Source organism: Malania oleifera, chromosome 12, assembly GCF_029873635.1.
Source record: "Malania oleifera isolate guangnan ecotype guangnan chromosome 12, ASM2987363v1, whole genome shotgun sequence".
Lineage (NCBI taxonomy): Eukaryota > Viridiplantae > Streptophyta > Magnoliopsida > Santalales > Ximeniaceae > Malania > Malania oleifera.
In genome coordinates this window covers 81,251,697-81,269,869 of record NC_080428.1, presented here as the reverse complement: position 1 = coordinate 81,269,869, position 18,173 = coordinate 81,251,697, and the positions used below count along the sequence as shown (strand labels likewise).

At 31.6% G+C, this 18,173-nt stretch overlaps 1 protein-coding gene and 1 non-coding gene across 3 annotated transcripts; both read right to left on the bottom strand.

Annotated features, from left to right (window-relative positions):
* Positions 1-9,816: 9,816 nt before the first annotated feature.
* LOC131144678 (E3 ubiquitin-protein ligase AIRP2-like) lies at positions 9,817-12,458 on the bottom strand. Of its 2 annotated transcripts, XM_058093463.1 has the most exons (5): positions 11,970-12,458; positions 11,143-11,305; positions 10,934-11,000; positions 10,582-10,816; positions 9,817-10,491 (listed from the first exon to the last, which is right to left on the bottom strand). In XM_058093463.1, exons 1-5 carry the CDS (start codon positions 12,050-12,052, stop codon positions 10,281-10,283), a joined length of 759 nt encoding a protein of 252 aa, XP_057949446.1. In that variant the 5' UTR covers positions 12,053-12,458; the 3' UTR covers positions 9,817-10,280. The 2 variants fall into 2 exon arrangements, with proteins under 2 accessions (XP_057949446.1, XP_057949444.1); XM_058093461.1 differs by having other exon boundaries at positions 9,817-10,816.
* A 1,779-nt stretch (positions 12,459-14,237) lies between these two features.
* On the bottom strand, positions 14,238-14,311 carry TRNAW-CCA (transfer RNA tryptophan (anticodon CCA)). The gene has a single exon. It is a non-coding gene; the product is annotated as a tRNA-Trp (tRNA).
* Positions 14,312-18,173: the final 3,862 nt, after the last annotated feature.

The window sequence follows — 18,173 nt, the reverse complement described above, 5'->3', positions numbered from 1 at the left end:
ACATCATACATTCCAACTCAGCAGGTCACAATCCACCTGGGCCTGTGGGCACCAGGGATATAACAAAACATACAGCAGAAGCCTACGCAGCAGAAAGCATAAAATCATATACATCTCATCATAATGTGCATAACACATACCAGAGTCACTACAATTACTATCTCACAGTATATACATCTCAAAAATGAAATCTAGGGACAATCCCCACAAAACCTAACTGTCCCCTACCAAAAACTTACCCTTCCAAAGAGGGCGACAACTGATCTAGATCAGCGGGGTTTTTCCCGCTCTCCTATTAGGGGCTCCTGAAAAATGTATAAGATTTAGGGGTGAGACACCTCTCAGTAAGGGAAATAAACTAATACCAGTGTGTGGCAACATGAGTATTCTGTGTTCTACATATACCATACATAATATATTCAATACTGTTTATCAAATATGGGAAAACATATGCATATCAACACATAGCAGAATATACTGCATTTTCATAAACATATCTCATCTCATACACTAATAATAACATAAAACAATCCTGGTAGGTTAGCTGGCTGTTGTCATGTATTACCCCCACATGACTGGGTTGTGTGGCCCGAAGGCGGGACCTGACAATGGTTGGCCGACCACTGCCAAGTCAAACAGTAGTCTGTAGGTCCGATGGGTCTACCCAGACTGGTCCGTACACCAGGGGCGATAACAGCACACTTCTTGAAAATAACCACATCGACCATCCAATCTCACACCACTCCGTACAGCGGCGTTAACACAGATATCATGATCACAAGGACCATGGACACATAGCAACGGTACCGTGCAAGTGCTAGCCTAGACCAAGCCAACCAGGTTCTGATATCATATACATATACTAAAACCGTGATACATAAATATCTCATATCATTTATTTTCACATCAATCATATCATTTCACATATATACGTGTATCATGAAAATCATCGGCCCGTACGCCGGTATTACACATTTTAACATAGCACGGCCCGTACGCCGGCAAATCACATAGCATAGCCCGTACGCTGGCAAATCACATAGCACGGCCCATACGCCGGCAAATCACATAGACATATAAAAATATCTCGGCACGTACGCCGGTTTTCCATCATAGAAATCCATATCGTCCCCATTCCAAAAAAAAACAGTATTTCACAACATTTTTATACTCATGCCACACTAAACAAATTTTTCTACGTATTCAACATATAATCATTTAAACAGTGTTTTCCAAATATAAATCATATATATATAAATATATTTATTTTTCCTGAAACCAGATGCTATATATATATACATACATTTTCTCAAAACAAAACTAGCTTAGTTTATCCCCTTACCTGATTCCTGAAAAGCCTCTAAGAAAATCTTCCCCGTACCCACAAGGTTCTCAACTCAACACCCTGAAAATGAAAACTCGCAGAATTAAATTTTAGTATTTTCGTACGTACAACATTTTCTATAACTACCACTAAGTCAAATTCGACTTAAAAAGTCTTACCTCAACTTAGGGATGATTCCCAACGTTCCCAATCAACACCTTGGAACTGAAAATTTCCAGTATTAAAGTTCAGTATTTTTACGCGTATATCACTTTCTTCAACTGCCAAAAATCCAAATATTGAATATAAAGCCTTACCTTGGATTTGGGATGAAATCCAACTTCGTTTCTCTGACGATCCACTCCGGTAGACTTGTAGAGAACTTCGCCAGGAGCGTCGTGGTGGCTTCGGTTTGTCGATCCGACGTAAAACTAGCCCGGAATCGAAGAGAGAGAGTCGTAGGAGAGAGAGAGAGAGAGAGAGAGAGAGAGAGAATGAACTCACATCCACCAAAAATCCAATTAAATTTGGATTTTACTTTCAAAGCTTCTTAAAGAAGCTTGTGTTAATTTAATAATATATATATATATATAATAAACCTTAAGTAAAGTAAAGTAAAGTAAAGCTTCTTTAAGAAGCTTTCATACCTTTTATATATATATATATATACACACACACACACACACTCACACACACACACACACACACACACACACACATATATATATATATATATATATATATATATATATATACATGCTTTAATATTTATATATATATATTTGTTCCTTATCATACTGTTCATTTTACTTATTAATTTAATTAATTAATTTTATTTTATTATTTTATTATTATTATTATTATATATTTTTTTCCAGTTACTACAAAATACACAGTTATTGACAGTACATACAATTCACATAGTTTTTCCAGTATATGGGTTTACACAGAATATACAGATATAGATTTATATTCACAGAGAAATATACATGCTTAAACAGTTTTTATATGAATGGTTTCATGAAAAAGATATATACATATATCCATATACATGTATACAAATACTCAGATCAGTATTTTATATTACAACTTTATACAGAACACACAGACAGAGTATATATACAGAATACATAGATAAATATACAGAGGTAGCATCAAGATGCTACAGATACAGTATTTATAGTATAGAAAGATTGAGCTATGGTAATTTTGAAATCATGATGAAAACAGTAAAAGAGTATATATGTATATATGTATATAGTATCAGATCCCTGAGAAAGGACACACAGACAAATACAGATTACAGAGCACGGTACTGTTGCTAGATACATATAGAGTGCAACCACATATCTCAGATAGTATGTGGGTACCGTCAGCCGTGCTCGGAGAGTATGCAGCTCCCCAGTACACTGGGTTGAGGGGGCCGGTTTGATGAGGTAGTAACCAGTCCCGAGCTTAGGAGAGGATGCAGTTTGGCCTGACTGAGGTAGTGTAGAGTATGATGACTTATCTGGAGGGCTGACCAGATAGAGTCCCGCCTACGGGCCGCACAACCCTGTCATGAGGGGTCAAATCATGACGTACAGAGTCTTAGGGATAAAAACACAGTTATATATATATGTTTACAGTTTACAGTATATGATGAGTATAGTATGATATATATTATCAGCATGAAAAGTAGAAAAACAATATGTTTTAAATTGTGAAAGAAAAATATGTTTTAAATTGTGAAAAGTACAATATGTTTTAAATTATGAAAGAAAGATATGTTTTACAGATAATTTATTTCATTGCAGTTCAGTTATTATTTTTAAAAGTATCTTTAACTTAGTTGTCACACACTAGTGATAGCATATTTCCACTTACTAAGCATCGACTCACTCCATTACTCTAACATTTTTCAGGTGAGCCAGTGAGGTGAGCATATCAGGCTCACGAGTAGAGTGTAGCTCAGATCACCCTGGTTATAGGGTGAGTTTTTGTCAAAATTGTATATCTTTTTGAGTAAATGATACTAGAGGGGCATTTTGTATGGTCTGTATATTCTAGAATCTGGTATTGTACAGTTGATGTATAAATGGTTTTATGATTTGTATTTCCGCTGCGTAGGAATGTTTATTATATAAAAAATATATATATGATAAGAATTTTGAGGTTGTTACAGTTGTTATATTATTTGATTCAAATGCAACTCATTCTTTTGTGTCTCAAGGATTTGTTAAATTATGTGGATTAAAGGTCCAACTGTTAGAGTCAGAGTTAGTAGTGGGCACACCAACAGGGTTAGTGTTAGTATGTAGCAAGGTAATCAGGGATTATCCAGAAGAGATTTAGGGGAGAGTGCTGTCTGCTAATTTGATAGTCCTTGATATGCATGGTTTTGACATTATTCTGGGCATGGGCTACCTACTATAAATAATTGAATTATTAAAAAAATAAAAAAGTGACACTAAATTAAAATTTTCTTGAATTAAAAAAAATAAAACTCATGATATATAAAATTGTTCAATATTAATTTAAGTGTGGAAGAACAAAAATATTCACATCAAATAAACGATTGTAGCTTAGATTTCAAACATAAAAATTAAACTTAATTAATTGATACAATGGTGACACATTAATTTTAAAGCATTAATTTTAGAGAGAGAGTATTATGAAATACATTTCACTATTGTAACTATAAAAAAAATATAATTCAAACTAAATTTCAAAAAATAGATAAAAAAATCAAGGGAGGGAGGTGCTATTGTTAGCAGTTTGGGAATGATTTTTTTTTAATTTACCTTATTATTAAAAAAAAAAAAACTTATACCTTCTGAACTATTTTTTCATGTAACAAATTCCCTAATAATGCATTTGGGTGTAAAGATTTTGGACTTGGATTTGGATTTGGGTGGATTTGAACAAATTTGAATACAATTTTGCATTACATTTTATCCAAATTCAATATAACTCTAAATTCAAGACCTCTCATATTTATTTAATTATAAAAGACTTCTTCTTTTAAAAAAAAAAAAAAACTCTTTAAATATAACGAAATAACATCTTTTTGGATGTCTCGAAATTCATGCTGTCAAAAACAATCATAAGATTATGATAAATAAGTTTTACTGTACAACATGATTGATGAACTTGTTATTAGTCGTCCTACTCTAATTTATTTTCTTTTGATTTTTCTTTTAACAAAATAAAATTACACATAAGCTTGAGATACAAAATTTTAACACAACCCCATAATTGCTAATCTCTAGGTTACCAAAATAAAAAAAAAAAATGATTGCTAAACTCCCGTAAGATCAATATAGAAAAGAAGTAGTAAAGTGGTTTGGCATTTTAAGCCAATTAATTTGTATGATGTTCGTATTCTTTTAGGCTTATAAAGATTTTTTCTTTCAAAAAAAAATATTTAGCATTCAGGTATCTTTACATCTAGCTTGTTTGATTAACAGAAAGTATTTTACAATTAAAAAGAGAGTTCAAGAGGTTTTACTATTACTTTTAGAGTAAAAAAAAAAAAAAAGAATACATTTGTTACATGATATATAGTTCAAAGGGTATAAGATGGCTACTTTGGCACTATATGTTCCTTTTGATAATTTAGAAAAAGATGGAAAAGGAAGATTTCAATGTTGAAGACTTTGAATTTAATTCTTGTTGATTTGTATATATAATAGTTATAATAATTCAATTATGAATTATATTTAGATATAAATATATTAATTAATTTGAGGAAATAATTGTGGTCAAGTAATTTATGAAAGAGAAAAAGTATTTTTATGAAAAATAATCAAATGCAAATGATTGCAGTAAAGTCATCTTAAGGTTTTGGTTGTTTCGTTTTATTTAATGTTATAGGTAAAGATATTATCATACATGTATTTGAAGTTATTGGGTTAACTATAAAATCATGAATCTTCTACTCTTAGATATTTTTTCAATAGGTGTACTTTGACAAAGAAGGAAAAGTACAAATGACAAAGTAATTTTGAATCAGGTATATGAAATTCATATCCTATAACGGCTCTACTTTATTCCATAATTATCTTAGTCAAAAATTAAATAAAATGAATAATTTAATATCTACCCACATAAAATCGTACGAACACATTCTAACATGTACTTTAAATGTGTACTTCAAACAAAAAACAAATCAATATTTTAAGAAAAAGAAAGTGACAAATAAACCCTAAATCAACATTACAATGCTCAAAATCCTGTTGCTTCAACATTGGCAGATTTTTCTTCTCTCCTCATCCTTTTCAGCTTTGGAGCCAATGCATCTTTTACACATGTGCAAACCCTTCAAGGCACAAGCTAGGGTTAGCCTTGCCCCTACCCACCCACTTCCCAAAAAGGGTCCCCTAAGGAACCCTAATATGATGGGAGTGGGAAATATTTGTGAAAGCCATTAATTGGCTTTGTAGATGCCCAATCATTTCGACAATCCCATTATAATAATACTGATTACGAGGCATCTTGAATGCTTGGGCAAATTTTCCATTCAATTATTCTAGTCTCTTAGCCCCCCACCTATGCCTTTGGGCAAACAGTACTCTAACACAAGAGCATTAATTTCTCCCCCACTATTCCATTTTCTTTTTCAAGCTCAGTGTTTGGCTATGTGTGCCTGCCGTCAAAATCCAATTGGCCAAACACTCCAAATCTTCAGTCACACATTGACAGGAAACCATTTCCTGGTGATCAAAGTGACTGAGAATCATTGAATTTCAAGGAGAACTCTAGTTGGTCGGCCACAGGGAAAACATGCAAGAAAAGAAACTTTACCATTTGCACATACTAGGGTTTGGAATTTGGATGAGGAAGCATCTTGTCAAGTAATAGTGGGCTTTCTTTTTTTCCTTTGCACCAACTGGAATTGGGTTTTCTGCTCATCATGACAAGAGCAATTTTCCCCATCCACTTTTCACTTACTCTTCTACATAGAACATTATGATGCGATTTAAGACTAGGAACTTAATTATAATCTCCATTAGTAGTGGTCTAATCCATTTTCACTTATAATTATTATTATTATTATTATATTTGTGCTAGGTGGACTGTAATTTTTTTAAGTGTATGTACACGTGTGCGTGCTTAAGTCATTTTATAAATTACTTTTTACAATCTTATAATTAAGTGTGTGGGGCTGGGATAAAGTTTAATTTGTATTTTTTGGCATCATATTAAGAAAATTTTTCTTACATTCACTCACATATAATCACTCAAAATTAAATATTAAAAAAACGAGTAAATGGGTAATTTTAAAAATAAATATTTTTAAAAAATTACATATTTAAATATTTAAAACCACCAACTAACAATTTCATTAGTCTAAAACTATTAATAATTACATATATACTAAAAACATACCGTAAGTTGTACTTCTTATAGTGATAAGTAATATTAAAAATATTCATTTTCAGTTTAAAAATTGTTCAAAGTTAATTTACAAGCAAATGAATAGTCATTACTTCTTTCAAGAAGACGTCATCATTACAAAATATTGTCGGTGTGTGTGTGTGTGTGTTTTTTTTTAAATAATTTTTAAAGAGTTTGTAGTGCAAATTTAGGGCTCAAGATTGAAACAATTGGGCATTCAAAGGTATAACTTTAAGGAGTGGGGCAGGCCAGGAAGAGCAATCAAAAGAAGGTGAATGACCTAAAAGAAAATGCCCACTAATAAGTACTTTATGTAAAAGGGTAGGTGATTATGTTATTTTACTTAAAGGGGAAGGGGCATGATTGATGACTTAACAAATTGTGAGGATGAACTCCATGCAACTTCTCAAAGTGGAGCTCTGCTTTTTATTAGTTTACTATAGTTGATAATGGGGAGTGAAGATTTAATGTAATATAAATATTGCATATGCTATCTTTTGATGCTTCAGGAGTTGATCTTCACCTGTTAATTATTGTTTCCACTTTTTAAACCCTAGCTGGCATGGAGATTGGAGATGCCCAATAGGCAATGGTGCAATATTGAGGGATTTGTTACAGGAATAGATGCCAAGAAGGCTGGGTTTGGCACTTTGCCACCAGCTAAGGGAGTGTTTGCCAGTAAAAAACTTTTTTGAAGGGTCTTTTTGGTTGTGAAAATATTTCTTATTTTTCTATTTATAAGTAAAAAGATTATAAGTTCAAATCACGAAAATGGTCTTTTAGGTATGGAAAGTAAAACTATGTACTTCTCTCTTTCTCAAACTTTTAATGATGTGATAACCTTGTATAATGAGTGCTATATTATCTTTTTTAATTTTTAATGTTTATATAAAAAGGTAGAAATTTTTTTTTATTATTTTTCTAACTTTTTCATCTAAATGTTACAAAATTTTAAAAAATTATGTTATTTTTTGTAGTTTATTTAAAAATTAAAAATGAAAAACTATTTTTAAAAACTAAACGCCAAACAGGTATTTATATTTTTCATGTCTCTAATGCTATGTTTGGGAGTTTGAAAGAAAGACAATGAAAGGATTTTTAAAAGGAGTAACAAGAAAAATTAAGATAATTACCCTAAATTTTATAGAAAAGGGATTGAGGGTAACATTAAATTTTTTCAAATGTTCTATCCAAAACTCTTTGCTCGAAGAGGTTTATATTTTTTGGGATTTTGAAAGTAATGGTAAGAATGAGGAAGTCACAAATATCCTTCATTTCCAAAATAAAACAAAAATATTATTAAACCCTTTAGACATTTTTTTTTTTTCCTTTTTTCCTCCTGCCAAACATACTATTACACCCTACTTAGATTAAGACTTAGTTTGGTCACTTTAGAAAAGAAATCTTTAGAAAAGAAATCCTTTAAAAAGAACTGATAAAAATGGGCTGATTGAGATAATTATAAAACTTATTTTGCTCTCTCGTAAAACTTTTACTGAAATCTCTAAAGCCCCGCAGCCACAGTCCACAGGTGTTATTGATGCAAACTGGCATGGCAATGGCCTCATCGCCTGCTGTCATCATATAACCTTGAGATTGAGATGCCTAGTATTGGAAGCAACTCACTTTGATGTGAAGCCCAATAAAAGAAACCCAGGCCCACCTAATCTAGGGCTTTAATTAAATGGGCCTTCTAATTCCTCCTTTCATTTTCTCTATTTCCTTTTTTTTTTTAACACAAAAGACATTGACCTCTCTTAAAGTTCTTTGAGGTTTTAAAAATTTTATAAACCGCCTCTAAAGCTTCAAAACTTTCACAGAACTCTCTTGACATTTAATTTTGGAGAAGCTTATACACCTAAAAAATCTTATATTTTTACAAAATATAAATGAACGTCAATGTCTTTTTAGCAAATCTTAGGAAAGATCTACAAGATTCTTAAAACCTCACATGAGGTTATTCAGATTTTTGAAATTCTACCAAAAAAAAAACAAATAGTATTTTTTTAGCAATCCTAATCCCCCTCCCCAAATTTGCTAAACCTAGCTTTAATTCATCCTAGAGGGCAGCCACACAAGCTACCCAGATTAGATCCCTTGCCCTTGACCCCTCCCATCTGGTGGTAATGTGGGTACACCCAAAAAAGTTAGGCAAATAAATGGAACCTTGTGAAACTTGTATTTCATGTTTTTGTGCAATGTCAGATACATTTTTTGGTAATGAAACTTATTCAAAATGTTCTCTGTTGGTCACTTTGATTTTTTTTTTTCAGTTAGATAATCCCTAAATCATTACAATTTCAATCAAACAGTTGCACCGAACTTACCCACTGCAACAATTTATAACTCACAATGATTGTAGCCAGAGTTAAAACATATATTTGCTTTAGAATAATTTTTTTTTTAATAAAAAAGACTTTAATTGCAAACTCTTTTGAAAATATACACAATATGCAGGTTAAAACACATGCTTCCAGACCCTTTTCATGTGAACAAGTTTTTAAAGGTCAATGTTGAAAAAGAAAACTAAAAAAACCAACATTCTAGGTCATGCCAAAATCGATCAAAACCTAACAATCACATGCAACCCAAGCTAGCTGAGAATTTGCATTCAAGCAGGCTCCTGATCTTGCGGCCCAACAACCCTAATAGCAGTACTAAAGGTTCCTTAAAGATGCAGCCATGGTGGTTTAAGATATTAAATGAAGTAAAACAGCCAAGGATTAACATGTAAGCATGATCTTTTGCTTCAGTTATGGTGATCAGATGCTTACATTTGTCATACAGTATGCCCCAAGATAATCTCTGACCGCACTGTGAATCAAGACACACAAAGACAAACACACATGCAACATGGGATGATTGGTTGATTAAGCTAATAATCACTACAAAATTCTTCCTTTTTCTTTTACTTAGAACTGTACTCGAAGAACTGACTGGAATCAAGGATCCCGAAAGTATGTAAAAATGATAAAATTCCGATGCCTGCAAATGGTGTACAAAATGGTTAACAAATCTGATACGACTACTATGCTTCATTATGAAACCATAATTCCTTATAAAGCCATACAAGGAGAGTAACTGCATGATCATAATTTTAAGAGTGACAAAAATTTCCAGAGAAAATATGCATTTAATTTAATTCATGAACTGTCATACATCATCGTAGAACAACAATGCCAACATACTAGCAAATCTAATAGCTTTCACTTCCACATTCCATTCCTAGACCCAGGCTCTAAAAAGCTGAGTTGAATGCCAGGGGATACCTTTTTACCTTTTTACATTTCCCCTTTCTTTACATTTGTGTCTCTAAAGCTGAGTTGAATTCCATGAATCTTCAAAGCTGCCTGATTCATCCCAGTTCAATCAGAATAAAATTATCGCGGGTTCCAAGTTCATGAAATGGCATCTGGTACTCATAGTTTAGTTGACTATATACAGTTTTTATGAAACAGATCACCAATTTAATATAGGAGATTACACACTGCAACTTCTTCATGCCAGACTATGTACAGTGGCTGTTTGGCATTTTTGTATTCATTGCTTCAATTCTGCTAGCATTGTCTTTCTTAAGTCATATCATGTAATCAAATACAGAAACCTGGGTGGTATTGGGCACCATGAGAGGCAGATTTTCAATGTAAAGGTAGAAACATCTAACATTCTCTTTTGCAAGAGTGATTGTGTCAATTACATCACCATTACTAGTCAGAACCCATAAATCTCTAGAGCTGACCCGCTTTAGGCTGCCTCGGCAAAAGGGGCAAGACCGTGACCTAACATTCCTGATGATCAACATTGAGTACATTTTAATTACATCCCCTTTTTGGAAAACTATGAAATAATCATGAAGAGTTAAAGAAATGATTTTGTACCAGTCATGGAAGCAACTGATGCACATTGAGTGACCACAAGAAGGCAATACCATCTTGGAGCAAGTTTCCATGCAAATCCCACATTCATCATCTCTATCCTGATCTTTGTCACAAAGCTTCCTCCTTTCTTCCAGCCTTTTTCTGTTGACAACATCCGAGCATCGACTCCTTTTGTTATAATCTTCCAATTCAATTAGTTCGCCTTCAAGTTGCCTAAGCATAGGATATATAACAGCTGCAAAATTGTACATTAGTGCTACTTGTAAAACATATGAAAATATTCAAGAAAAAAATATGCAACTAAGAAAATGGACACTTCCAAAAGTAAGGAGCCAAAGAGAGGAAAACAGACCATAGAATTCCCGGAGGGTTGCTTTCCTTTCCTGTGAAGACATGGTTGGCATTCCATCCACATATACCTAGACAATAATGTAAAGGCGGATTTGTGTGCTAGTACTTAGTCAAAAGGAACATCAGACATAAGGTAGAGAAGAAAGAACCCAAACAAAACCAAATATACCCATCTAAGAAACAATTAACAAAGAAGAAACGGCAGCCCACCTTATACACAAGTATGTGGAGAAGGCCTAAATAACTTGGGAGAGTATCTGTACAGTTAAAGTTCAACCATTCAATCAGAAATAGGAAAAAGGGAGCAAAAGGGCCGTAAGCCAACCTCATCTGAATGCAATCCCCATTGCAATACCTAGGGAGAGCAGCTGCCCTGCAAAACCCACCCAACCAAAATTCAAATTAACCAATTGCTCTTAGTAAAAGGTTGGCAAGGTATAATTGAGTTCAGAATATAATGGGACGTAGCAATTTGGGTAAAACTAGAGAATTTTAGACAATTGGGCAAAATTAAAAGGGATGTGGTTTTTGGAATTTACCAGTTATACCCACCACAAAAGGTCAAAACCCCATTAGGAAACTACATAGGGGCTGAACCAATCAAACAAAAATTCTGACTATAATGGCCAAAACCAAAAAGCAGCTTATACAATTAATCAGAAATGGGTTGATCCAGCAATGCAGGTTGTGGGTACTGAAATGAATTCCGTATGGGTTCTGTTTCTTGAATTTATTCTTTTCCAGTGGGACATTAGATAATATTGGGAAATAAGGGCAATTGCAGGTTCCAAAATCACATCTTAAAGCACTCAACCCAGCACCCTAAAAGCATCTAGAACTCTTGTTTATATTCAATTTTACCAACTATACTTTTATTCATGACTACTATCATCTAACCACCAGAACAGAAACAGCCCAACCACAAAATCAGAAAACCCACAAGATGAAAATTGAAAAACAGAAAATGAACAGAACTACTTCTTTTCAGAACTGGGTTTTGAAGATTCAAGAGCGAAAGAAAAGTTGGAAAAACTTACAGGGTGTTGGCATGTTGAATATCAGCTTCAAGAGATTTGATTGATTCTCTGTAGGAAGATGCATTGGGATGTTTTTGCCACATCTGTCCCCCTTTTGGTTTTGGGGTTCTTCTCCAGAGAAAAAAGAAGGAAGAAAAAGTGGAGTATAAATGACAAAAGGAACAGCTTTGGTGGGGAACAGTTCTGGTTTTGTGCAGTGGAAGTTTTTGAAGAAGAAAGATTAGAAAGAGGACTTTCTAAAAAGAGAGTTGATGAATGATGACAACTGAGAGAAGAGAAAGCACCGCTTGCTTTTTATTTTTCTCCATTTGCCTTTTCCTTGCTGGGTTTCCCTTTTTTTTTGTTTTTTTGGTCTTTTTATTTCTTGGGCATGTGAAAACGCTTGCTTAGTTGTGAAAGCTTTCCCTGCTTAAGAAAAGGAAGGGATAGCTTATCCTCCTCATGTTTCTTTCCTAGTTCCTACCTTGCCTCCTTTTCTTTCTCAACTGCGATCTCAATTTGGGATATGAAGACATAATATCATCAAAGCATTTTAGAAGTTTGAATTTGATTGTTTTAGGGTTTGTTTTCTATGACTAGTTTTTCAAAATTAATAAAATTAAAAAATACAAGCTTATTTAATTGTTTTTAATCTATGATTATGACTTTTATGAAGTAGATCCATAGTTTAATGGTTTATTTTCCACTATTTGAATATTTTGAGGAGAGTTTTGAGGTTAGAGTACTTTTAGAAAAGTCTAATGCAAGTGCGGGTCTCAAACTTCGTCAAGGGAAAAAAAAAAAAAGTGTATGAAATTCTTTTATTGATGTTTGCAATATTTGTATTTAATTTTGTGAGACTTCATTATTTTATGATAAATAAAATTACATCATTTGTTTTGTCTTTTCTTATTTTCTCTAAACAAATCTCTTCAAATTAGGGGGATTGATTTTCGTGATATGTCGGAATGGATATAAAAAAATGATCATCTGTTTTCTTTTTGACTTTAATTTTCAATGAGTTTGAGCAAAATGTATTTGATAAATTATTTATACGCCACCTCAACAAAATTGTGAATAATTCCCAAACACTCCACAAAATTTTAATTTATATTAGAAAAATAATTAAGTCCACCTTAGAAATTCTTGCATGTGAAAAGTCTTTGCTCATTGACATTATTAATTTTTCAATATAGGTTTCTACTTCTTCTTCTCTCCATCCCTCATTTGCCACTTTTTTTTTCCAACAAACAACAAAAAACAATCGAATAATCCTTTTCATTTTCATCTATTAATTTTTTTTCTCTTTACAAAGCACGAGACATAATAATTGACGAAGAAATATGATAAAATAAGATTCTTATAACCCATTTAGAATAATTAAGGATGTTTTCTTATAGGCTAAGAAGCCTAAGATTTTCATAATTGCACATTGTTAAATACTATTCAAAACTAGTTTTTATGTGTACACATATTTTTGCATTTTTTTAATTCTATATTTTGGAGACACCTTAGATTTAGATTTGTGTGGATCTGAATAATATTTAGTACAAAATAATATTAAAATTTATTCAAATCCACTCAAATATAAATTTAAGACTTGAAATTTATACTCTCAAATATAAACCTAAATGTTTTGCACGAACAATAATTGTGTGAGATTTTGTTATGTGGGGTGTTTGGCTCAAGTCTCAAGAGAGAGAAAAAGATGTGGGTTGTGAGAAATTATCTAAGATATGAGACATGAGATGGGAGATGAGTTATCTTCTGTTGTATATGAATTATCTAAAATACGAGATGAGAGATGAGTTATTCTTTTGTTTTGTACTACAGATCAATATAGACTTTCAATTAACCTAAAAAAAAATAGTAGAAGGAAAGAGAGGAGAATACAATATATATATAACCTACTTTTTCCCCACTATTGTTTCGGAAAAAAAAAAAAGCTATGATTCGTAGTTAAAATAAAACTATTAACTAATAGGTAAAGAGTAATTTGATATTTGTTGACACATTTCTTCCCAATATTTAAAATGGTGTTCACAACAAACTACTAATTTTTGAATTTAGTAATTGATTTAAGAGGCTCACGCTCTTCATTAGAGAGATCAAAGTTCAATTCTTTTAAAAAGTAACCTCTATTTTGAGATGAGATCGAGGTATTTCATTGCTGTGGAATTAGCGATAGTAAAATTGCTTTCCTCCTTTCTTTAATCTGCAGGGGGTCAAAATCAAATTGTTAAGTTAGTGAAGTTATTTCGGTGTAATTCGACCTGACAATAACAGAATCACGTTTTGTAGGATTTGAACCTACGACATCGGGTTTTGGAGACCCGCGTTCTACCGAACTGAACTAAGAGCGCTTTCTTATCACAATAGATAAAACTGTAAAGAAAAGGATTCTTTTTGTAATCTCCCAATAGATCTTGCATATACTAAAGTACGCTTGAGATAATGAGAATTAATAAATAAAAAAATCTAATTTTCTTGCAATAAAATAAAATTTTTTTGAATATATTTAGAAATTTATATATAGTTTTAATATGCTCTTAGAGTGGGCACATAGAATCCTTTATTTTCCCCAAAGCTACGCGGAGAATGGAGGACAATTGGTCCTATTCCAATTAATATGAATTTGTCCTTTTTAATTTTGATTGTTGAAATTTCAATTAATTTATTTTTTCAAATTTCACTCCTTAATTTATTGGCATTGTTCAATATTCTATCCTCACATAATATCTCAACTAAATACAAGAATGGGCATCACATCCACATATATTTTTACACATGTTTATGCTGAAATCTTTTTTTCATTTGAAGGAAAGATTATTTTATTTTATTTTATTTTATTTTTAACTAAAAGAGGACGACACCTCCACTTATTTGTCAATAAATTCTCACTTTTGATGGAGAAATACCATGGTTACAAGATAAGTAAAAGGGAGATTACAAAAAAATAAAATAAAATCCTAATAAAAACAACACCAACAACCAACTAAATCAGGACAACAAAACTAATAACATAGATAGAGACACAAAAATAACCATAAACAAATCGAAATTCATCAAACAAAACTCGAGAGTTGAACTAATGACGAACGGAAGTGATACCTCACCTATTCATCTGAATAATACTTTTTAGATAATGTGGTAGAATAAAAATTTATTCTATTATGATTGAAATTTTTAAATGTCCATAATGTATAAAAATTAAAAATGTTCCATCCATTTGCTATATAAGTTTCATTCATAATCAAAATTTTGAAAAAAAAAAAAAAGAAGTTAATTTCTCGATATATTTTTTTTTTAAGGAAAAAAAAAAAAATGTGTGCTACCGGATGAATAAGTAAGTTTGATCATGGGATGGGCCGAGCGCATAAGAGCGTTTTTGTCTCAAATTCACTAAGTTGGAAGCCCAATTTCGACCAGTAGGAGAGCCCAGCAGCCATCCCCAGTCCCCACTTGTATGGGCCGCACCGTAGAGGCGCAACATCTGAGCCCATTAATTAATAGGCAAAGGGATCTATTAATACTCCAACTTATCTAGGTTAACGATTTCGAGTCCTACTCAAATAAAGTGTTGTTCATTTTGATTCACCATTTTCTTGGGTTTATTTTATAGAATGTCTCTTATATAATTAGAACTCAAACTATCTTTATAAATTCAAAATTTTCCTAAAACAGACATGATGTGTGATTATAACGTCCAACTTCTAATGTAATTTGCCAAAGTGCCTTATGTGTGGTTCAATATGATAATATCCCCAAAATGACTTTAATACAAAATGTAACGATTTTGATCCAACTCGATCCGATGAGGTATTGCCTATTTTGATCCACTAATACATATTTGATGTAGGACTATGATACCTAAGGTATATATAAGTGTATATTTGGTAAAAAATTTATTTTTCACTTTTGTTTCTATATAGTGGAGAGATTGACTATGCGCAGGCAATAGTTTAATTTGTTAGTTTTTTTTTTTTTTTTGTTAGTTTCCACTTGTTTCGGAAAATTGAAAAATTAGTTTTTATGATTTTTAATTGTTTTGACTACCTAATACTACAATATTCTAATATCAAGAAAACATTATTTGGATTAAGTCATTTATACTATACATACTTTTAATTAAAAATGTCTTATGAATTTAAAATATAATTAGTATAAAAATATCCATAAATGTTAACAAAATTTAAAAATAATATGAGCCATATACAGAATGAAGTAAAATAATTATAATATTTTTAATTGTTATTATAGCATTTCTAATTTGTATTATTTTGTAAGTTTATTATTTTGATTATCCCTTTAATTGTCATTTGATCAAGAATAAAAAAGAACATTTGCTTAATCAAGTTCTAATTTGCTTTAATTTTAGAAATATTAATTAAACAAGTCGTTGTTTATAATTTTTTGTTTCTATTTTTAATTTTTAGTTTTCATTTATGGTTTTCATTTTTATAATTTTCAACAATGATACTAAACGTCCCTTAAGCAATTCATCTCCTATTACATAACCTCTTTCTAAAATTTGAATTTTTAACTCTCGATAAAATATGAAGTATTAATTAATAGCTTGATATTATGTCCCTTGGGAGGCGTTTGGTTTGCACCATCAAAAGTAATTTTGTTCAAGAATATTTTTAGAAATCACATTAATGAAAATGGGATGTTTGTCTCATGTGAATAATTTCATTTTATTTGTATAGTAAAATTTTCAGTAGTGTATATATGTACATAGAGGATTCCCATATCAATGCTTGATTATTCCCACATCAATGCTTGATTTAACATGAAAATTCTAACAAGCACATCAAAAAGATGACCATTATATCCTTGACATATGTGTAATGTGAAAAATAATTTTATTTTGAATGTAAAAATCTATTAAAAGCACATAATTAAATCCATCTTCTAAAATTTTTATCAATTATAACTTAAAAAAGTTAAATACTTAAATAATCAATTAACTGAAATAATTGAGAGTAATATAGTGTCTAAATACTAACCATTATACTAAATTATTATAACACAATAATATTGTTATTCTTTCAATTTACAAACTATTGGTTTAAGTATAATAACAGAGTTTCTTAATATGATATTATAGGAAATTTAATTCTGTTAGCTTTGGTGGTTACACTATCATGGTTTATGTGTTTTGAAGATATTAACCTATATGTGGTTTCTAGTGTTTTTCATCTTTGCAGATCATGTTTAGTACATGTTCAATGGTAATTACACAAAGTACTAAGATCAAAGACAAAGATCGGACCGAGTTGACGTCGAGTAGGAAGATCAAATGGACATTTACTTAGAAAGAACCCAAACACAACCAAAGGAAGATTATTGTTGTATTATTTGTAATAAGGGTTGTGTGTGTGGTAATAACTTGTTGTAACTCTTGCGTTTTGTTTCTTGCATGATTTCTGAGCAAGAGTGAGCAATGCACATGCATACTAGGACACATTAATTTATATTATTGCACTAAAATCACAAACTCAACTTTCATGGTTTTCAAAGTTAAACTTAAGAATTTGTCCAATGAATCCTAAACTCAAATATGTTTTCAAAGGGACAAATTTTAATATCCTAGTTTTAAAAACATTTTTATACTTAGTCCTGATTGTGTTAAAACAAATTTTATGTCCTAAAGGTTCAAAGAAAGTCAAGTATATTTATAAAATGACATACTAAGCATATAAGATGTAACGGCCACCTTAATTAATTGGGTTTTTTTATTTTTTATTTTTTTATACTATAACATTTTACATGCTCTGATACCATACTGGGAGTAAACCCAATCAATAACCTAAGCAGTGAGAAACATAAATCACATAGACATAATCGTATGAAAATATATATACCATACCAAACCAATACCACACAATATCAGAGTACTACGTGTTTTCCAAAATATATATACATACGTCTGCTCCCCAAAATACCCTCAACTAACTAGGGTATACAAAAATACTCCCAAAATGTACTCACTCTGCACTAGTAGGGTAGTACAGAAGCCCCTCTATCTGCGAGCCTGGTCTACTCGCCTACCTGGATCTCATGAAAAATGTTTCAACACTACGATGAGTCAACGCTCAGTAAGAAGAAATATGCTATTACTAGTGTGTGGCAAATGAGCTACTATATCATGAAAATCTGTTTTCAAATAAACATGTATAACTAAATATATAAATAAAGTATAAGTGATAAAATCCACCACCC

Excerpts from the sequence above, each read along its gene's own strand:
- LOC131144678 (XM_058093461.1), bottom strand. The coding sequence starts at position 12,052 with ATGTGGCAAAAACATCCCAATGCATCTTCCTACAGAGAATCAATCAAA. Across the intron at positions 11,306-11,969 it reads ATTCAACATGCCAACACCCT|GGCAGCTGCTCTCCCTAGGT; the intron begins GTAAGTTTTTCC and ends TGGGTTTTGCAG. Across the intron at positions 10,817-10,933 it reads AACCCTCCGGGAATTCTATG|CTGTTATATATCCTATGCTT; the intron begins GTCTGTTTTCCT and ends ACAATTTTGCAG.